Raw genomic sequence first — 23,290 nt, 5'->3', positions numbered from 1 at the left:
CTCAAACTACTCAACAAGATTTTTGCTGGACCCAACAGGCCACAGAGACTTCCACAACCCTATACAACTGGGGCAAAAACAGCTCTGGATCAGCTTTGCCCTAAATTACTACCTCACAAACTGAAGGAAAATTTACAGGAGACCTCACTGAACACAGACAAATACAAAAGCTCCTCTTTCTGGCCCTTCACAATGGTAACATCTTCCTGCTGCAGATACCCAGGGGACTATCGATTTTCCTTCAGCCCCTGACAAAACAAATCATAGGATAATCTAATAACCATCCTAACTATGTGTTATAGGAAAAAGAAAAGTAGTGGAAGTCACAAAACCACCGGGAAAAGTGAGTTATTTCTGGTACAGAGCTTCTTGACCCTTACAGACACAAGGGCCTAACACAGGGTAAATCAGAGATACTCCTTACATCCAAGTTCTCATTAGCAAGACTCAAGAACAAAGCATAGGTACACAGCAAGGGCTATTTGCAATGTTGTAAAACTAACTTTAGACACAAAGACTTGCTAATAGACTTGCTATAAGACTTGGGAATAGAAATTTATTGCTTGAAATATAGACTAGGAAAGGGCATATATTTTGTCTAAAAGAAAATGCTGTCATAAAAGGGTTAAGAAAGGGTTACTGCATTTCAAGAAATTATAACTAAGGGAGATAGTATGGTCAAGAGCATTAGAGCCAGGATAAAAGGATGAAATATAAAAAGGAATATATGACAAGTGGTTCAGCAAGACGAACAATGAGCAAAAACTTCCCAACAGATCATAAAGCTTTAAGGCAGAAAACAGAGCAACAAGGGAAGGCCTCCAAGTATGCAACAGTAATTGGATGTTTCCACTAGAAATGCAACAGAAACTGAGACTGAATTCTGAACAACTGAGTTCAAGTCTTCTTTCCATCACCTTTTACTTTGTATTTCTCTGAGCCTAGGCTATCTTTTCTGCAATATGGCGATGATAATATTTCCTAAAAAGATTATTGTGGAGCTTCAAAGATATCATAAAAGCATTACATAAATTCTAAAATTCTATACAGCTGCTGTTAAGTAACTTTCAAATTACCCTGTGGTACTATATATAATCCTGGAAAAGAGAAAGAAAAGGAAAAAATATCTGAGGTTTTGTCTCCTGACCCTTGGCTACACATTAAAATTACCTGGAAGTTTTTTTTAAAAATAAAAACCATGTCCTGGCAGCAGAGCCAGGTCTATGTGGGATCTGATCCTTGCTAATCTTTTCTCAAGTGTGATTCTTCTTTTTAAAAATTCTAATCCTAACATGAAGCCAAGTCTGAGAAAAAAACATGGTCCCACTGGAAAAGTTCTCAAGTTTCACTTCCAAAAGCACTAAAACTTGTGGGAAGCTCTTTTGTCCTCAATGGATTACCATCACTTATTACAATGTATTTTATTCATATCATCAGCAAGTATTATCTCATATCCACCTCCACCAGACAGTGATCAGGAATATTTTATTCAATATTATCCACCACCCTGTACCTGGCAAACATAATACTTGACACAAAGAGCAACAATAAAAGTTAATATTTGAATGCCAGTGATATATCAGGCATCATACTAATTGTTATTTCCTATAAAACCAAACCCTCAAAAATTCCCTGTGCTGTAAGTATCATCATTACTACTATTTACAGATGAAAAACTAGGCTCAGAAAAGTGATTTGTCCAAAGTTACCCTAATTCTTCAACCTCATCTTACTGAAACAGCCTAAAACCATATTGTCAATAATCCCTCTTCAACAAATGATTCCCCTCTTTTATACAACTCAGGATCACACAGGACTTGAGGTTCTTCATTCTGAGTGTCAATTCTTTTTTTTTTTTTTTTTATTTTAATCATTGTTCATGAGTGTCAATTCTTGATGCAGACATAAAACGTGTAGGAGACTGAACTACAGTTGCACAAAGCCTGAGGATCCTGGGAGTTTATGTGCTTTTAAATAAATCCTTATTAATCAATGTTTGTTTTGTTGTAATTTGCATTTTTTCCTATGACTGAAATATGGTCCAGAAACAAAAGTGCAGTTTATCTAATTGAGATGTTATCTGAGGAATAAGGAGGAATTCCAACCATGCCAGAAGATCAAGTTGCAGCTTGCAAAGAATGCTATCTTGCGTAAGTGTCCCCAGTTGTGATAGAGAGCAGACTAGAGAGAGACAAGACTTTGAAGAACTCCATCTGTCTCTCATCAGCTAATGTCAAGGGAAGTGTTCTTCACCTTCAGGCACTCACAACACTCTGCTGGTGGGGATGAAGTCTGTTTTGCCCACCCTTCCTAGCACACTCCCCAAGGCTAAACCTAGCTGACTCCAAACTTAAAGTCAGATTGAGTCTCCACCACAATGTGATTACCATAGCCAATCAAGTAACTCAAGTAATCCAAGAGTGTCTTCTTCGGGGATTCATTGTTTCCAACACAATCCAAGATTCTTCCCAATACAGTAAAATCATGTTTTTTTAGGAGGAAGTGGAAATTTTTTGGCTACCAATCAACCCAATCCAAAAAGCAAACACCTAGTCCTGATGTAACTAAAAGGTTGTCACACGTTAAATGTAATGATCTTCAACAGTTATAAGTAAAACCAGAAAAACTTGGAAAAGCCACTTAAATATCTAAGAAATTATTATATATTCCTACTATGGAATGTAGGAGATATGTGAGAATTAATTTAGAAAACATGGAAAAATGAATACATAATACAATTAAGTGAAAAGAAGATACAAAACCACATATGAACATGATTTGAAACTACACTTTTATTAAAAATACACTTTAAATAAGACCTTTTTGTCTTTTGTCCTTCTAAATATACACCAAAATATCAACTGTCATTATCTTAGAGTGGGAAGTTTTAGGTGATTTACCTTTCTTCTTTACATGTTTCTGTATTTTCCACATCTCCTGAAATGAATTAGTTGATAACAATAACTAGGTGGTAGTTAAGAATGACCTTAAGAGAGCATACCCTGGTATTTTGGCCAGGAAACCCAAATCTTGTGCACAGAAGATGGAGCTGGAAAAAGAAATATACTTTATTTCTAGCTGAAGCATTTGTCCCAAATCTCAGTGAAGTTAGCTATGCTACACTGATAATATTTTCTTCTGTGCTAGACAGACCTAGAGAGCCTTACATAAAATTTTAATCCTAAACCCAAAGCCAAAAACAAACTTTGGGTCTTATCCCTGAAGCAAAAATGTGACAACAGCCAGCATCAAAGAAAAATGAGGGAAAGACAAAGGAAAAAAGGAGAGTTGATGCCTTTAGACACCCATCAGGGGCTTTTTCAGGCCACCCTGCCTTGCTAGATAACAAGTGAAAGCTTAGCCATAGGAAAAGAAAAGAATCAGAGTCAGCTTCCTGATCAAGCAGAGGGGAGGAGAGGGGGAACATGGGCTTGGCTTAGGAACTCAGCACATGGCCCTGCCAAGTTCTTGATTGAGTGGCACTCTTCTTTGAGGTGAAGTGAAGTGATCTACACATCCTTGGAGGCAGAATAGGGTGAGGAAGACAAGGCATGGAGAAGGCATGAGTTCAAGACCTGAACTATCTCAAGGCCAAACATGCAAATATTTCTTCTATAATCAGTGTGCTGCATATGCATGTGATTTTGAATATATTGGTATTTGATGATAAACAAATCTAAAATGGTTTTGGTCAAACAGCTAATTTATATAAAAGGATCCAAAATATTCTGGAAATAATCTTGCTTTAAAGCATATATAAATTATGAGTTCATAGCACCATAAATCCACAGTACTCCCAATAAAGTTTAACTGGCTAGAGATGCCTACAAATCCCAGGCCTGTCATATCACTCTTCTCCATACCCAACGCCATGCATGCCTGAAAGTTAAGCCAGGCTGACTCCTAAGTCACACGCTGGGCAGTCTCCAAATCAACCCTGGCCACCTCTGGTTTTTCCAACCCTCGCAAGACTCAGATTGCATAAAAACAGGTGCAAGCCTCCAGCTCATCATGGCTTCCGGCTTTTCCTAGTAAAGTATGATTAGAACCTTCCTGCCTTGGCCTGGTCTGGCCTGCCCCAAACTTGACCAATCCTAGCTGGTTTAGGACTTGGTCATCTGCCTGTTAAAGGCTAAATGGAAGAGTAGGTGAATATATAGAGAGCAAATGAAGAGAATTCTGTGAAATTACTGAACTGTTACCATTGTACAGATGTACTTCCACCTTAAAGAACAGATAAAGCTGTCCTACCTCACTATCAACAAGAAAATGCAATTTAAAATGCTATTTTCCACTTATCACCTTAAAGATTTCTATTCTGCAACAGAGGGTATGATAGACATTCTTACACACTGTGCATAGCACAATCCTTCTGTAAAATATGATAACAATTATGACTTAAGAACCTTCAGAATATTGCATGGCCAAAATAGCTCTGTTGGGAGAACATAAGACTGAAGAACCTTTTAAATAGATAACTACTGACTCAGAAATTTCACTTCTATATATCCCCAAAAATATCAAAAGTAATTATAGTTTTCTTACTGATTTTAATAACTCACCTGTTATGAGTTGTAACCATTTTCTGCTCATAAAAATGAAAGATTTATGTAAAAAATACATTCATCACAACCAGAAATCATCAAAAACAGGTTATTGTGCCATTATACAATGATCTGAAAAGTTTTTGTGACAAAAATTACTCATAATACTATATGAAATGAAATCACATAAAACTGTACATACAGTTTGACCCCAAGTATGTTAAAACACACAGAGAAGGGGGAAAAGGCAAGAAAGTAATATGCCAAACAACTTTTATACATTTTCCATTTTCCTTTCTTTTACATATTTTCCAAGTTTTCTACAATAATTTACATAGTATTCTTATCAAAATAGATGTTATAGTGAACTTCAGCAAAAGAAATCAGACACAAAATCAAACACTATGTATACTTAATACAAATCAAAATCACAGTGAGATACCACTTCATGCCCACTAGGGCAGCTATAACAAAGATAGACAGTAAAAAGTGTTGGCATGAATGTGAAGACACTAGGAAACCCTTATCCACTGCTTGTGGGAATGTAAAATGATGCAGGCACTATTAAAAAATGGTTAGCAGTTGTTCTGAAAGTGGTTAGCAGTTGTTCTGAAAGTTAAACATGGAGTTACCATATGACCCAGCAATTCTACTCCTAGGCACATATACTCAAGAGAAATGAAAACACATGGCCACACAAAAAATCTGTCCATGAAGGTTTACAGCAGTATTCATAATAGCCTAAAAGTGAAAACAAGCTAAGTTGAAGCCACCAGATGCAAAGGGCCACATGTTGCATGATTCTATTTATATGAAATGTCAAAACAGGCCAATCAACAGAGACAGAAAGTAGATTAAAGGACACCTAGGGCTGGGAGGTTTGGGAGGAATGAGGAGTGACCGCAAATGGGTATGGGTTTCTTTGAGGATAATAAAAATGCTCTAAAACTGATGGTTGCTAACTCTAAGTATACTACAAAACCATTGAATTGTATACTTTAAATGGGAGCATTATATGGTATGTAAGTTATACCTCAATAAAGCTGCTTTTACAAAGAATGTACACTCTATTATTTTATTCATAGTAAAATTTACAAACAGGCGAAATGAATCAATGGTGTTAGAAGCCAGAAGAGTGGTTACCTTTTGGGAGAAAGGGCAGGTGGAATTTGGGAGGGAGCAAAAGAGGAAGCTTCTCAAGGCTAGCAATGTCCCATTTCCTGACCAGGTGATGCACTGTCACTTTAGGACAATTCATCAAGTTCACACTGACTATGCATTTTTCTGTGTGTATCCATACTTCCTTCAGAAGCTTTTAAAAATTAGTTGACTTAAAAAAGGAAACACACTAAAGTTTCTTAACTTAGCCAGAGTCTCAGGCCCTAACTCAGTTTACTTAGTCTTTCTTACAGCTGATTCTATTTACCTGGTTACTTAACTAAAAAACAATTAGAAACTGCAAAACATAGGAATAAGGAAGTAGAAGGTATAGGCTTCCAGGATGAAACATGAGAAAAATGAAGGAAGGACCATGAAGGAAAATGGTGGGTAACAAGAGGGAACATTATAAAGAACAGAAACAAGAATTCAAAAATATAGCAATCCAGAACTATTCATCAAGTTCTATATAGCCCCACTTGCCCCCAAAGAACCCACCAACTTATAGATCAAAAACATACTGGATGATGCTCAAGATACTCTAAATCACCAAGAAAACAATAGTAGTGTGTCTAGGATCCTCTCCTGGGAAAGTGAGTATGTAAAATATGTTATCAAGCCATCAATCCAAAAGAAGTTCAAATTTTAAAGACTTGATGTTCAAATAAATAATTACATGGGAAGTAACTTACATTTCCCCAAAGACAAGATGAATGGGTTACTGTAACTCAAAAAGGTCACACAATCACTGCACAATGGCACAGAATATATCATACTGAGAAGTCCGCAGGGAGTCATCTAGCACAGTTAACACTGGAGATTTAAATGTCACCCCTTTGAAAATAATCTACAGTTCAAGGAGTCAAAACCAAGAGCACACATGCATCAAAAGTGAGCTACAAAACAGAGTTGCAAGGCCAGACCCAGAGAAAATTTTAAGGTGGAGCACATTTCTCTTCCCCATGTAACTACAGTGACCTATGTTCCAGCAGTCCACCCTCTCCTGTGTTCCAGGTTTGCTCTTACAGCCTGGGTGAGTGGGGTTGGTGAGTGGGCTGGCTCACTGGATTTTCCTACTAAAATGCTCCCATCACTCAGGTGTAAAGAAACCAATGGTTGTTGAACACCACAATCTGTGAGGCCGATGTTATATGGCAATGAAAAGGGGGAAAAGGAAACCAAGGCTCAGTAACTAACTCAAGACCTTAGCTGCACCAGGATTCTGACTAAATTCCAAATTCATGGGTTCACAAATTTTCAAAAGGAAAGGGGTAGACCTGGATGCTGGCTGCCCTCACCCTCCTCAGATGCTAACACTCTAAAGCTTGAGAGAGTATCAGTAGTATCACCAGGAAGGGATGGGGAGTAGTTACAATAGTCTAACACTGCATACCATCACAGCAGAGCCTATAGGGGAAGAACAATCCGTCCCCAACCTAACTAACCCTTCTTCCCATTGTGTATAATAACATTACAAGCTGCCAGTGTTCTTTTCCCCTGCCAGCAGGGAAACAAGGCTACTCCTCTCTTCCTTCCCTTCCTGTCACTATTAAAGTCCTGACATCATCAACTAGTAGCTACTTCCCATGCTCTGCTGCTTTTAAAGGCATTGTCTTTTCATAACGTCCATAGAATCAAGGCTCTAAAATAAGTAATAGTCACCAAGCTGTCACTCACTGGGAAAGGGGCTGTGATGTTAGGATAATATTAAAAACATTACATTAATATATCTTTGTAATTAGCCCTGGCTGGTGTGGCTCAGTGGATTGAGTGCTGGTCTGAGAACCAACCAGGTCACCGGTTTGATTCCCAGTCAGAGCACATGTGTGGGTTGCAGGCCTGGTCCCCAGTAGGGAGCATGTGAGAAGCAACTGTACACTGATGTTTTTCTCCCTCTCGCCCTCCCTTGCCCTCTCTAAAAATAAATAAAATCTTTAAATATATATATATATATATTTGTACGTACTTGGAGCACCTCTGCTCAGGAAAGGGGATCTTACTATTAGTCTTCTCCAGCTAAGGAGAGCTATGGACCTCAAAAAAAAAAAAAAAAAAAAGGTTGGATCTCCTTCCCTACAGTTTATAAACATCCTTTCTCTGCCCCTGTCATTGCTCAAAATAAAGCCCAGTTACTATGGGAAATAAAGAGAGCTACAGAATTACAGTTCTATAGAAACATCTGTGTCTTCATCTGCAAAACAAAAATAATGTGTCTACCTTACACTGTTATCAGGAGTAAATACAATAATCCACTGTGCAGAGCATATGGTAAGCACTCATGTTAGCTATATGAAAAAAGCAAGATGGAAAAAATTACATATAGTGTACTAGCATTTATCTAAATAGGAGGGAAATATGAATATACACAAAGTACACAACCAACACATATATACACACATATTTATTTATATTAAAACAAATGAAAGAATAAATCATAAAATTTAGGAAGAAAGAGAAGAGGGTATGGGATCAGAGACAGAAACTAGACTTCTATGAACAGATCTTGCTTTCTAAATTTAACTCCAGGCCGCATATTTATTTTTTTAACATAATTATGCAACAGAATTAAATTTTAAAAAGCAATTCCTCAAAATCAAAAGCAAAAGAAATAAATTTAACTATATATCCAGTTGGTGACAAAGCCACACTTAGAATTAATGCAAGTGACTTTAAGACATAGTAATTAGGCAATAAATAAATACATACATACTTACCAAAAATAAATCTTAAATCTTTTCAAAGACTCATACTATTGGTGGTAGTATTAGAATTATGACTCTGAGACTTATGAGTGCATTGTGGGATAACACAAATGAGAATTTACACTGGTTTTAACAGGATTTTCAGCATGGGAGAAAGGAAAAACAGATGTAAGATCAATGAGGTTAAATTAAAAATCTGAAGTCCTGAATTGGAATTATCAATATGAATTCATGATTTAGTGTATCCTTAAAAGAAATGACACATTTCCCAGTTCTATCTACTTAGAAAAAATAGGAACCATATGCATCCCTAGTGCTCAGCATGCGGCCTCTCAATACCATTTGCCACCAAAAGGGACCAGGGCTCTTTAAAGAAGACTGGTCCCAGATCTGGGGCAGGAAACATGTAAGATGTGCCTGAAACATTTTTTCTGGTTTGACATCACAGACTACTATTATTACGTCAAATTTACTTGGGAGCCAACTTGTTACACTGGTCTAAAATGGGACGATTTGAGCAACAGAAAGGTTACTGTAGGTTTCAGCCTACTGTAAAGACTGAAAAACATCAAACATGCATTTAAACCCATGAGTTTACACAGTTACAACAAAAACTCACCAATCACATTTGGAAACCAAGTAATTGTTTTTAAAAAATAGAAAATGAAGTGGGGAGCCCTGGCTGGTGTGGCTCAGTGGATTGAGCACCAGCCTTCGAACTGGTTTGATTCCCAGTTAAGGCACATGCCTGGGTTGCAGGCCAGGTTCCCAGGTATGGGGCACTCGAAAGGTAACCACACATTGATGTTTCTCTCCCTCTGCCTAAGAAAGGAAAGGAAAGGAAAGGAGTAAAGAAAAGAAACAGGGGAAAATCAAACATTTATCTTACCTTTCTTCTCCACATTTACTTTGAGTTAATCAAAGACTAGCTAAGGGCAAAAGTCTCTCTAGAAGCATTCTAGGTGCTAAGTGAAAAAGGAACATTAAAGTTATACCACCATTTTTGACCCTTAATGATTTAGGAATAATCAGTATTATTAACATTCCAGGAGACACAACCAGACAGTACAGGCTTTCTGATGGAAGTTTATAACACTACCCACAAATTAGTTTTACCAAAAAAAAGGAGGAGGTTAAAACAAACACATAGAAACACACACACACACACACACACACACACACACCCCTCAACCCTAAACCTTATTAAACCTCTCTATCTACCTACCAGTTTACAGGGAACACAGGGACAGAAGAACAGTTCGACTGAAATTATAGTAGTACAACAGGCGAAATCAGACTATGGGAAGTTCCACAACAGAGCTCTTTGAAGCATGATCCACAGACAAGGCACTCGTCTGTGAACTTTGTCACCAGTCCATGATGAGATAAGTTCACAAATTGAGAATAAGTATTTAGAAACATTTAGAGCAAATGAACAATAATTTTATGTCTCATTAAGTCTAAAAGTTTTTTTAATAGGGCTGGTTTATATATGACTTTTTTCATTTTTCTGGAAAAACTGAAATGCCAAGCAAGCTAGGAAATTTATACCACTTTGTATACAAAAGAAAAAGTAAAGGCATTTTTTTGAAAAGGCAAGCAATGTAATTACAGGTAAACTAAAATTATCTGGTAACAATAAAACCTATCAACTGGAAGAAACAGTGTTTGGAAATGGGGAAGGATACTTGATGGCTACAGACTTAGGATGAGCAGCTTCATTATCACCATCTACCATTTCTTAAATACTTATTACAGATGGGTTTTTATACTAAACTCTTACTTCTAGCTTTTCATTTAATCTTCATAAAAACCAGGCAAGGTTGGAGTTCTGAGGGCAAAAGATACTAAATACTATCTAGTACCTAGTACCTGATACTAGAACTGAACCTCAACATCTTAGTTTTAAACATGGAATAACAATGCCTCTTTCACAGGGCTGTTATGAAGACTAAATGAAAAACTGCATATGAAATGCACATTTTAAGTGATCTGGCTCCACACAATGGTATTTTCATGATTATGATTGCTATTGTTTCTTAAATCTCTCCTGAGAATCAAACAGCTCAGCCTTGCTCTTAAAGACTACAAAACCAAGAGTAAAAAAATCAAAGAATTTACGGAGCTAGTAATGAGTTTCCAAAGGTTCCTGACCAGTCCTGTGCAATTTCCTAAAGCATGAACTATTGGTTTGTGGGCACACTGTTTGCTGCCTTCCAAGCTCAAAAACTGAGGGGAAGAAGCAACAGATGTTCAGTGACTGGCCAGTCCCTCTTGGAGCTACCACAATCCAAGGCATAAAACAATGATTTCCAAATACAGAAAGATCATAGTCAAATGAAAGACAGAACAGCCAATGTGCTACACTGCAACTGCAAAGATGTTGTTTGTTAAACATAAAAGGTCATTTGAGGAACAGCCAGTGAACAATTAATTAGTACAGCAAACAAGAATATTTTTGAAGGAAAAAGCTACAGAGGACACAATTTGAAATTACTTAGTTTTGAATGATTTTTTTCCACTACTGTATATAAAAGGTTTACTTGTGGAAACCATGAGGTCATTGTTTTCCAGAGTCTTTACTACAGGAAACAGCTGTGGAGGATAACACAAACAGAGAACAGTGCCCTATTTTGTAGCCCCTCACTGTGACAAGTGAATAGATAGGGACAGAAAAAATCCATCAAACCACACACCAATAACAAAGCAAAAGTGGCAGAATCAAACTAAAAGTTTAAGCCACATAAAGGAAGATGTAAAAGAACTAAGTCTGGACAATAATCTGTATTACATCTCTGTATCTGAAGAGATTATTTCTGTGTTTAGGCCACATCAGCTCCTTTCCACATCAGTCACCAAAAACTTAAATGGTGCACTTTGCATGGTTCCTGATACATGACAGACATTCAACAAATGTAAAGGAAAAGTTTTCCTATGGCTCTTATGTTCAAATACTATGTGATCTGTCTAAAACTGAACTTACCCACCCACCTCCAGAACTGTTGTCCTTTAAGTGCTTCCAGTTTTGAAGAGCACCACGGCAAGAAACCCTGTTTCAAAACCTCATTTACTTTCATCTTCTCCTTCAAATCAAAATCACAATGAGGTTTCACTTCACACACTAAAATGGCTACTATCAAACAAACACACAGAAGGTAACAAGCACTGGGAAAGATTTGAAAAAATTGGAGCCTTTTCAATGCATTCTTGGTAGGGATATAAAATGGTACAGCCACTGTGGAAAACAATGACAGTTTCTCAAAAAGTTAAACACAGAAGTAGCACAACATCCAAAAGAGACTCAGATACTTGCATACCTATGTTCATATCACCATTCTTCCCAATAACCAAAAAGCAGAAACAACCTCCCAAATCCTTGAAGATATGTCCAGGTATCACCTCTTCAGTTCCCTCACAACCCTACCATTCTTTCTTCAAGTGCCCATCCCCCAGGGTTTTCACAGTGCTTTTTACACAATCTGTCACAGCACCCTCCCCTATACAACTATTTCTTTTCCCATCAGTCTTCCCTTCTAGATCATGAATTCCTTAAGGGCATGAAATGATCTCACCCATCTTCAAATCCCCAGAGCTTTCCAATACAAGACCTGCACAGGAATCAATAAATGTGTTCAATAAATCTGTGTACTTAATAAATCCATTATCATGTCTACCAAATAACCTGAATTTAATATTTCTGCTGCTCTATACTGTATTCAGGGATAAGAGCAGGTAGTCAAACTACAACATAAATCAGGTTTCAGGACTCTGCCTTCCTGGTTTTCCCCAACCTCTCAGATTGCTCTTTCAACAGATCCACTCCCTCTCCTGTCCTCTTATTTTTAGTTTCCCCCAAGGGCCTGGACTTGAGCATCTGAACTTTATCACCTCTATGCAGCTGAATTCCAGCCTATATGGCTAGTCCTAACCCATACCATATATCCAACAGTAAATTAAGACCTTAGATATCCCACAGCACCAATTCCACATGCTCAGATTAAATGCAGGATCTTCTGTGTTCCACAAACCATGCCCCTTCCAACCGTTCCATTTCTACCCGAGATTCCCATTATTTTCCCCATCACCCAGGTTTGATACCTGAGTGTTTCCTTACCACTCCATCTCTGGGATTCTCATTAATAATGTCACAATGTCCTCCAAATGTCTCATGGATTCACCTTTTCCTCCTGCTTTTCCTCACATCATACCTGTGATTGCCCTGTTCCTGCATTTACTTTCTTCTCCACCTGAATGATTTTTTGCTCACTATCAGTCCCATTTTTCTAATATCTTTTTCATCCCATCAATGACTACAGAAGTTCAAAAGACTCAACTGAATCACTATAGATAGATGCCTCAAGGTTAAATTGTTGTAACAGACTCTTCTCAAGGCCACCCATAATATGCCTCTTCTCATCTCCTCAGAAAAATGTCTCCTGGACATTTCGCTCCAAATCAATGGTTCTCAACCAGGGGCGATTTTGCCCCACAGGAGACATTTGGAAGAGACATTTTTGATTGCCATGAGTGGGATATGGAGAAGGGACTACTACCAGAATCTAGTCCATAGAGGACAGGGACACTGCTAAACACCCTACAATGCCAGGACAGCCCCTAACAACAAAGAATTAGCCGGTCAATAACACCAGATTTGTCAACAGTGCCAAGGCTGGAACAACTACTCCAAATCAAGCCTCCATGGCAGACAGCCCAGTTACTTACTTCCATGACCATGTGCCATCTCTATGCCTTTGCTCAGAATGTTTCCCCCACCAACCTGAGATGACATCCCTCTTCTCCTTTACTATCCAAGAACTATTTATCATCAAATCCTATTCTAAGCCATATCCCAAGGCTTTAAACACCTTCTAGAGGCTGATGAGTGCCAAATCTTTCTCTCCAGCTGGTCTCAATCTTCTGAACTTCAGACTCCATTACCCAGCTGCCTACTACACATTTCATGAATATCTTATTTAACACATCTGAAAATGAACTCCTGATCCCCCAAAACTGCTGCTCCTCAAGTGAGCACCAATAACCACTCAGTTGCTCAAGACAAACACCTAGTGATTATTCTGGATGTATCTCTCTGCCTCAGTGGCCTTCCACTCCCAAAATTAATCCACTAGCAAGCCCTGTGGAGTCTACCTGCAAATATATATCAAATCCACCCACTGCTCCATCTCTATCCACCTCCACTTTTACCTAATCTATCACAGAAGCTTCCTACCTGGTCTGTCTGCTTCTGTTCTATTCACTGTTCAGTTCTCTGAGTGATCACTCCACATTTTAACAAGATCAGAACAGAACTCTAAGTTCTGCAGCTGCTCCCCACTTTCTTCAGAACAGACTCTAAACCTCTTACTTGCCCCTGCAAGGCTCTATATGACCCAGCCTCTGCTCACCTGCCCATCTCTTCCCAACCTCATCTTTCCTCCTCTCCTCCCAAATGTACCAAGAGAGGGAACACAGGAAAGCAAGTCACTAGATAGAGAGTACATATACAGAGCTGGGAGGCTGTGAAATATGAGCCTGTCCTATGCTCACATACATGTCCATATACACATTTAACTGGTCAGAAAGAATGGTTTTACAGTAAGACTTCCAGAGTGTCTAGGTAGAAGCAGCCACAGCACATGCATGAAGCAGCTGTGGCTGACCTACGTTCACTACAATTAAGCACCACGACCTTAAAGAGAAAAATGCTACACGTTTCAGCATGTCCACCTGCCCATTAACATTTTATGTTGAGACCTGTCCTTTTAGTGGTTGTACTAATAAGGCAACCACAGACACAAGACTCAGTATGAGCATCAGCAACACAGGATGACAAACTGGAAGTCAAAACTCTGGTTCTGCTCCCTCAGCCTCTACCCAAGAGGTGAACTAAACCTCAGTTCCTTCATTCAAAAAAGCCAGGGACAGCTCACATCCACCCAAGTCTTTTTCCAAGTTGAAAATGTGATGGTTCTATCACCTCCTTTCTGCTTCAGAGAGCTGGAGCTTCATTAAGACTAAAGTGACAGCATTTGACAGACAAGGGAACTGACCAGGAAGAGACACTTTCTATTTTACACTGTCATAATTTCATTTTTTTCTTTTTCAAATGAATTCAAGGGACACTCTGAATTCAGAGTACTTCTTGGGAAACACTGAGAAATATCAATGCACTAAATAGTTTCATGCAAACCAGGAAAGCGTCTATCAAAGGCCTGCAGCATGAGTCCATGAAAAACCAAGATATAACACTGTACCGGTGTCAGCCCCTGATTGCTAACTTGTCTGTCAATACTCATTCTATAACCTGAGAACTCTCACTATTAAGTAAGCACCATCAGGCACCAAAGTTCAAGGAAACCACCATGAGAGAGAAAATTCTTTTCATCAATTACTTTTTGTTTTACTGCAAATTTGGATGGAGTTCCCACAGTTCTTTTATCAGATCACTATGTTCTAGTTGTTCTTTGGGAGCATGGTTTGAGAACTCTGCTACAAAACTTGTCTTTTTTACTTGAAAGACGTCCATCCATTTTCCTCTTACTGCAAAGGGGCACTAAGAACTAGAACCTGCAGCATTCACACCAGCATCCTACTAAAGCTGGGACAACCAAAGTATGTTTCCGGACATCACCAAATGTTCCCAGGAGTAAGGGGGTGGGAGCAGGCAAAAGCACCCTGGCTAAGAACCACAGCTTTAAGAGTAGGAAATCAATGTCTATGTAAATAGAGAAAGGGGGCTGAGTGGCAGCTAGAGAAGTTTCTTAAGGCACACCCAGGTTGGGCCCGTAAACCCATTTCATTCTGGAAAATGAAAATCCAGTCTTAACCAGCACCTTGCTCTTCCAGAATCAAAAATCCAATTACCTGGCAAGCTTCTAAAGCTCCAATCAATATGGTTAGAAAGCAAGAAAGAATTCTAATTGAAAAACTTACAAAGAAAATCGTAACTTAAGGAAGTTTGAAGACAATAAAACCTCATTCAATGATATACTAAGTGCTTTTTAAGACCCCAAGACAAACTATCTCATGGTGGCAAATTGGTTTTAACTCCTTTGCCAAACCCAATCAACTGGCAGTGGCTGCCTGGAGCCCTGAACTGAAGCTTAATGTGATCTCAAGAGACGAGGATGTGCATCAGATATCGGTGTCTACCACAAAAAGGTCAGCAGGGCATGGTGACAAGTATACCTCACAGCCACCTCTTTTGGTGTTCAACTTTCTTCATGCTCAAAATCACAGCCATCAAATGTGGCTGTAGTAAAACACTTTGGAAAAAATAAAGTACCTCTTCTCTGGTAATCCACCAAACTTAACAAAATAGGGGTGGAAGGAAACAAAAGAAAAAAAGAAATCTGATCCTATCCCTCTCCTGCTCAAAAGTCAGCACTGGATTCTCAACTTCCAGAGGATAACACTCCAACTAGCATACCCTACAAAGCCCTTTGCAATCTGTTTACAACACACTTCTCCCAGACTTTCTGCATCCTCTCACTCTCCATGGTGTAACTAGCCAACAGTATCACCTGTGAACTGGTTAGAAATGCAGCACCTCAGACCCCACCCAGCTTTTATCAGATCCAAATCTGCTCTGTAACAGAGGCCCAGGTGAATCATAGGTACATTAAAGTATGGATACAGTGTCTGGAAGGATTCACCAGGTTCTACCAGCAGGAACAGTGTCTTCCCCAAATGAAAGTGCCTGGCATATGGTAGGCAAGTGCTTGGTAGGCTGCCTGAGGCAAGCCCCTGTACTCATCTCTTCTAGAAAGACAGGAAAGCCCAAATGTCCTCCCCAGCAGCCAGGGGTGCAAGTGACTTGGGTAGAGTCAATGAGAAGCCTACTGAGGGGGCTTCTGGGAAAACTTTTATTTCCCTAATGACTTCTGTCCTGACTGGGTAGAATGCCATGAGGTGACAAACATTAAGGACGAGAATGGAAACCAGAAATGGTTTGGGTGCTTACTGGGCCCATCAAGACACTGTCACCTGAGAGCCACCTACATTTTAAGGCACCATTATTACAGCTTCCTCCTTCTTGTACTGAACACATTCCTAACTGGTTGGGTAAACCTTCAATAAATGGAAGGTGGATGAATAAATACAAAGTGAAATCTACTAAAGGTTCAGAAGATTAAAGTTTTAGAAAATAGTGCCTCTAAGAATGTTCAACTTTACTAAAGCATAGCTATAAATCAGTCTCTGTATTTCTAGAATTATTGACCCATTTCTATTCACTACTTTTTAATGGATAGAAGAATAAAAACAATCTCTTAAAAAGCAATGGAAATGTTCTCATACCAAAATGCTGTAGAAATTGATTTTCACATTTGGAAGAGAGGAGAAAATGAAATTTAAAACACTGGGCTCTGACCTTGAAAAGTTTTGAATTGCTGTGGCTACTTATAGGCAACTAAAAGGAAAAAAGAAAAAGTCACTGATTGGTTGCCATCCTCTCCAACTTCACTGTTTTGAGATCTCCATCTTTGAGGTCCTCTGACAAGGACCTCATTTTTTTTCCAATCCCTTTACCAGTTAGGTATTTCTATTACCAGTTAAGTTTCCAAGATCAAACAACAACCATTTATTCTCTTTGAGAAAAACAAGACAGAACAATATAAATTAAAGTATTAAAAGGTAAGGGGTGTACCCTGGCAGTGCTGTTCCTCAGCAAGTAGTTAAATCCTGGACTTCCGGTCAAGATGGAGGCATAGGTAGACACACTGTGCCTCCTGGCACAACCAAAATAAGAACAACAATTTAAAAACAAAATAACAACCAGAACTAACAGAAAATTGAACTGTATGGAAGTCTGACAATCAAGGAGTTAAAATAGACACATTCATCCAGACTGGTAGGCAGGGTAGAAAGGGGTCATGGCACAAAAAACGGTGGCACTGGGCACGCAAGATGGAAACAGGTGGACCTTGGGCATACAGGCAGCGGCTGGCAGACCCCAGGCGCAGGGTGGCAACAGGCAGACCCAGCGAGGCAGCAACTGTGAAGCAAGGCACTGCGCAAGGCGGCTGGCTGACCCAGGAGTCCCACATTTGCGCACACATAAACCAGGCGAGGTTGGGGAGCAAAACAGACTGTGCAACCCAGGGTCCCAGCACAAGGAAATAAAGCCTCAATACATCAATTGGGGACACCTGTGGGGATTGAGATGCAGGGAGAGAACTCCCAGACTCACTGGAGAGTTCGCTGGAGACACCCACAGGGTCCTAGAATGTACACAAGCCCACCCACATGGGAATCAGCACCAGAAAGGCCCAGTTTGCTTGGGGGAAGTGGCGGAAGGGACCAATATCCAACAGAGAGCAGAGCAGGCACCACTGTTCCCTCTCAGACCCCACCCCCACATACAGCACTACAATCCAGCGACTTAGGTGGCCCCTCCCTGGTCAACACCTAAGGCCACACCCCTCACACATAATACGCACCAAAAAAAAAAAAAAAAAATGGCCCAAATGGAAGAACAGATCAAAGTTCCAGAGCAAATACAACTGAGCCATGAAGAGATAGCCAACCTATCAAATGCATAGTTCAAAGCACTAGTGATCAGGATGTTCACAGAATTGGATGAATTTGGCCACAAATTAGATGAAAAAACTGAAAGCTACACTAACTGAAATGAAGTAAAATGCACAGGGAACCAATAGTGATGGGAAGAAAACTGGGACTCAAATCAATGGAGTGGACCAGAAGGAAGAAAGAAACAACCAAACAGAAAAGAATGAAGAAACAAGAATTCAAAAAAATGAGAAGCTTAGGAACCTCCAGGACATCTTTAAAGGTTCCAACATGCGAATTATACGGGTACCAGAAGGGGAAAAGGAAGAGCAACAAGTTGAAAACTTATTTGAACAAATAATAAAGGAGAACTTCCCCATTCTGGCAAAGGAAAGAGACTTCCAGGAAGTCCAGGAAGCTCAGAGAGTCCCAAAGAAGTTGAACCCAAGGAGGAACACACCAAGGCACATCATCATTACATTAGCCAAAATTAAAATGAAGGAGAGAATCCTAGAAGCATCAAGAGATAAGGAGACAGTAGCCTACAAAGGATTTCCCATCAGAATGTCAGCTGATTTCTCAAAAGAGATCTTACAGGCAAGAAGGGGCTGGAAAGAAGTATTCCAAGTCATGAAAGACAAGGACCTACATCCAAGATTGCTCCATCCAGCAAAGCTTTCATTTAGAATGGAAGGGCAGATAAAGTGTTTCCCAGATAAGGTCAAGTTAAAGGAGTTCATCATCACCAAGCCCTTACTATATGAAATGTTAAAGGGATTTATCTAAGAAAAAGAAGATAAAAAACATATACAGTAAAATGACAGCAAACTCACAATTATTAACAACCACACCTAAAACAAAAACAAAAACTAAGCAAACAACTAGAACAGGAAGAGAACCACAGAAATGGAGATCACATGGAGGGTTAGCAACAGGGGAGTGGGAGGAGGAGGAGGGGGGAAAAAGTAGCATAGATGGTAGGTAGAAAATAGATAAGGGGAGGGTAAGAATAGTATGGGTAATGTAGAAGCTCAAGAACTTATGACACAAGGACATGAACTAAAGGGGGGAATGTGGGTGGAAGAGGGTATACAGGGTGGAGGGGAGTGAAGGGGGTTAATGGGACAACTGTAATAGCATAATCAATAAAATATACTTAAAAATTTTTTTAAAAAAGAAGTCCTCAACCAAGTGCTGACTCCTCAGATGGATTACCATTTTATATTTTAATCATTTACTTTTACTTAAATGGATTTCTTTAATGAAACTTCACAGCACCGATGAAAAGTCAGTCTCACTTGCCATAAGTACAAATGTAAAAAGCCCAGTGAAAACATAACCTTATTCAATTCCAGCTACTGTTGTCTATTAAAGCCTGTAATCTTGAGATTTGTTTTTTGTTAAAAAAAAAAAAAAAAGTGAGGAGTGAGTAAGAGGTGTTAAAGTCAGGCTACCACCAAGCTGAGACTTTCTCTTGCACATGATCAGGACAGAAAGAGAAGGAAAAAGGAATTAACTTTCTCACTGTGTAGTTTCATTCTACTTAATTTAATTCTATTTATAGTATCTATTTCCATCTAAAAGTAATCTTCATTCAATCTCAAACCATCTTCCCTTTTGCTGAGACTAAAAGCCCATTTCCACAGTGCAGCCTAAATGGTCCCACATCATAAGGCTCAGCCCTCAGCTCCAATCCACTCACTACAAAGACCCAAGGGCTATATCCAGCCTACTGTCTGTATTTGTATGGCCCGTGGGCTAAGAATGATTTGTAGAAATGAATATTTGTAATAAATCTGATGATAGGCAACACTAATTTTGAACTGCAATTAAACTAAATGTTATTATCCTTTCCAAAAGTTTTACGTGTATTACGAAGTAGTATACTCAACTATCATTGTATTATTTTAGTCAATAAAAAATTTGTGGACATGTGTTTTTTCTTGTTATATAGGTACTTACGTAATACCCTGAATTTCACATCTTAACCAGCAAAGCCCAAAATATTTACTCCACAGCCCTTTCCAGTCTCCGGGTTCCAGAACTCTACTGTTCCCCAAGTGCACAGCCTCCTTACACCTGGGAAGAACCTCCCTGACCCCTTCCAAGGCAGGTTCTCTAGTTACTCCAGTCTCAGTTCCCATGTCACCTCCTCCAAGTAGTCACCCTAATTACCCCCTCCCCATTTGAAGTGGTCTAGCAGCACACCAGTGGCATCATCAGGTTTTACTTTCTCCCAACCACTGATATTACCTATTAACTTATAAAAGTCTTTAACAATAAAAATAATCAGAGCAGCAAAACACATGGTGCTGTGCACAACTGAAGCTTTTTCCATATGAGGTTGAACCTTCTAATAATGACAGTCTCTTCTAATAATGACAGTCTCTAAGTCAAAAAGGGTCAAAATTAATAGTACCAAAGCGCTGGATCGAACAAATAGACTTGTTTGCAGCTCACAACCACTTTATGAGGTTGGTACCAGAGGAAGCTGTGGCAAAGAGCGATTGTGTAACTTTCCCACAGTCATACTACTACCAAGTGACAAAACCAAGATCTGAACCCGGTTCAACAGTCCCCCCACTAAGAATGCAAGTTCCACGAAGGCAGCGGGTCGTGTTCACTGTCGCGTCCCATCACAGCGCCTGGCACGTGGTAAGCTCTCAATAAATACAAAATGAATGAATGAGTCAGTCTATCAGTCAATCGACAGATCTCCCTTGCAATCGGTGGTGTCTGTCCCAGCCTCCGCGCCCACCCACACCTAACTGGCAGCACCCTGGTGGAGCGGAGGGAGTAGGACGTAGGCAGGAGGAGCCTGGGGACTCGGGTGCAAGGGCCCTCCCGGTAAGAGGTGGGGGGCGCCCACCTTGAAGTCGCGGCTGTGCTGCGGTGTATATTCCAGCGTCCAGAGGGCGCGCACCAGATGCGCCAGCTGCTCAGTGACCTCTCCAGAGGTGCGGCCCGCGGGCGACTCTGGCTCAGGGTTCGGCCGGCCGGCGCGGTACTGGCCGAGCGCCAGGTACTCGGCGAAGAGCTCGGTGTTGCTGAGGCACTGCAGCGTGGCGTTCATGAAGCACGTGTTCCCGTGGTTCCGGAGTCCCGCCACCCCCGGGACCGGTTCAGAGGCGGGCGACGTGGGCGCCGGGGCGGGCGCGGGCTCGGCGGGCGGCGGGCAGGGCGGAGGCGCGGGCGGCCCGGACGGGAAGCAGCCACGGAGGCCCCCGCGGTCAGGGCTGCCGCCCTCGGAGCTCAGGTGCGAGAGCGTGGACAGCGTCTTGAGGACGCGACTCATGAAGCTGCCCACCGAACGCGCCGACGACGGCGACGAGGGCGCGGCCGGCCCGGACGCTCCTGGGCCCCCGGAGCCGCCGCCGCCGCCCGGGCGGCCGCTCCGGAACAGCCGCTTGCTGAAGGAGCGCTTCTCCTTCCCGCCCGCCGCCGCCGCCACTGGCCCGGGCCCCGTTACCTTGGACATGGCGGCGGCCGCCCACACTCATCCCCGCTCCCGCCCTCCTGGCCCGCAGCCCCGCCACGGCCTCCACCGCATCCCACCGAGTCCGGTGCTCGACGCCCTGTACACCTCAGAGAGCAGCGGAGCGAGCTTGCGAGCCAGTCAGCGGCGCGCGCGCGGTCAGCCCAGCTGGGCAGCTCACGTGACTCGATCTGGCCCCCGCCCTCCCCGGGCTGAAGCCTCTGAGGCCGCCATGCTGACTGAGGGAACGAAGTCGCTTCCCCCGCCAGCCGCGGTGTTAACTAGAAGCTCCCCAAGCGGTCCTACTGCGTGAAGCCTGAGAGGCCATGTCTAGTGTGGGCGCGGTCTTGGCGCGTGGAGAACCGCGGGACGGGAGCCGGGTGGTAGACTCCCCGAGCTGCATCTTCGTCTGCGCAGATCAGACGGCGGAGGCCTGAGATAAGGCAGGAATCCGGGTATCGTTCCTAATCAGATCCTGGAAGAGGTGATGGACAGGACCCTGACCTGTCCTAGGCAAGCTAGCTCCGCGCTTCTTGTTAAGAACCCCTAAACGCCATCACGGAGCCGAGCTCTTCTTTTAGGCGACACTTTGGGATCACAGTGAAACCGTATCATCAGAATTACCTTACTTTTCAGATCAGCCTTTAAAATCCTGCTGAAGCCAACTATCATTCATTCATTAAGCAAATAGTTACTACGTGCCAGGCACTGTGCTGGGCGCTGGAAATGCGACAAAGTAGGAGACCGACACCATTTCTGCCTGCCTTTCTGCAGCTTACGCTCCTAGAGGATGCTTATAATAGCTGCTAAGTCTCAAGCATTGTGCTAAGCATGTAGCCACCTTTAATCTTCAATTCAGTGCCTTTCAAATTGATTCAACTCATCCATTCAAACCCAAGTTTGTTTCAAAGTCCCTAGACTTGACCTCTAAACGAAAGGTCACAAACCCACAATTATCACAGAGACCAAAATAAGCCTATCAGTGAGTGAAGAATCCTAGTGTTTCAGTCATCATATTGACCTATTAATACTTCAAGTGACTGGGCTCTCAGGGTTGGGGAGAATATCAGGAATGGTGGGGACTATGGCAAACTGAAAGTGAACGTCTTTCTAAAGCAGGTGGCTGCCACTCAGCTCCACCCAGTTGTTCCTACATAGAAATGAGAGCTCAGATCATCTGGTTTTTTAAAAAAAGAAGGTGTAAATCCTATTTTTAAATGTTGGTTCAATTAAAAATTGAAAACTAGAGCAGGAAAAAAAACTACATCTTTGAACTGCCTGCAGCCCCAAATCTACTGGTTTGTGACCTCTTCTGTGTAGATTCTCCTCTTGGCTAACACTTAGCCTGAGTCCTGACTTACTACAGAGGGGAGAAGTCAGGGAAAGTTTCTCTCTTCCCCCTTTTAAAACATAAATCCCACCTTACACCATATTTTAAAGTAATTGGCTTTTGCTTCTGGCTTCCCATCCCATGGTAACCAAGACTCGTATTGTAACACCCACAGGGTGTTCAGCACTAGCCTTCAAATCACCTCTATTCTCACCATCTAATCAAAATATCCATTCCTCGCTGCATGTTGAACTCACTCATCTGGACATCAGGCAAAAGGAACAGCCTTTGGTGGCATTTCAAGCAGTGTGATAATATTTTATCACAATATCCAGGCATTGTGTTAACAAAGTTTGTTTGCTTGTTTTTCAGAGGTGGGAAGGGCCTTGGGGGTCACCCTAGGTGTCAAGCCCACTTGGAAGTTAGCCCCCAAAGTTAGCTTGCCTACACTGCTTTTTTTTTTTTTTTAGCACGTCTTGATTTTGGACTCAGATGTTCACAGCACCCATCACACTTGCTCAAAATTTGCAAACAAGCAGAGACTAGGTCCGTTTTGCTGACCTTAGATGCC

At 41.2% G+C, this 23,290-nt stretch overlaps 1 protein-coding gene across 1 annotated transcript in view; it reads right to left on the bottom strand.

The window, feature by feature from the left end:
• Positions 1–21,503, bottom strand: part of USP31 (ubiquitin specific peptidase 31) — a 61,311-nt gene extending 39,808 nt beyond the window's left edge. The window contains exon 1 of the mRNA XM_028512620.2: positions 20,784–21,503. Coding sequence (XP_028368421.1) covers positions 20,784–21,392 — 609 coding nt within the window. The 5' untranslated portion in view covers positions 21,393–21,503. The remainder of the gene's footprint in view (positions 1–20,783) is intronic.
• Positions 21,504–23,290: the final 1,787 nt, after the last annotated feature.

This window comes from Phyllostomus discolor, chromosome 3, assembly GCF_004126475.2.
Source record: "Phyllostomus discolor isolate MPI-MPIP mPhyDis1 chromosome 3, mPhyDis1.pri.v3, whole genome shotgun sequence".
Lineage (NCBI taxonomy): Eukaryota > Metazoa > Chordata > Mammalia > Chiroptera > Phyllostomidae > Phyllostomus > Phyllostomus discolor.
This window is presented reverse-complemented; position numbering and strand designations above follow the sequence as displayed.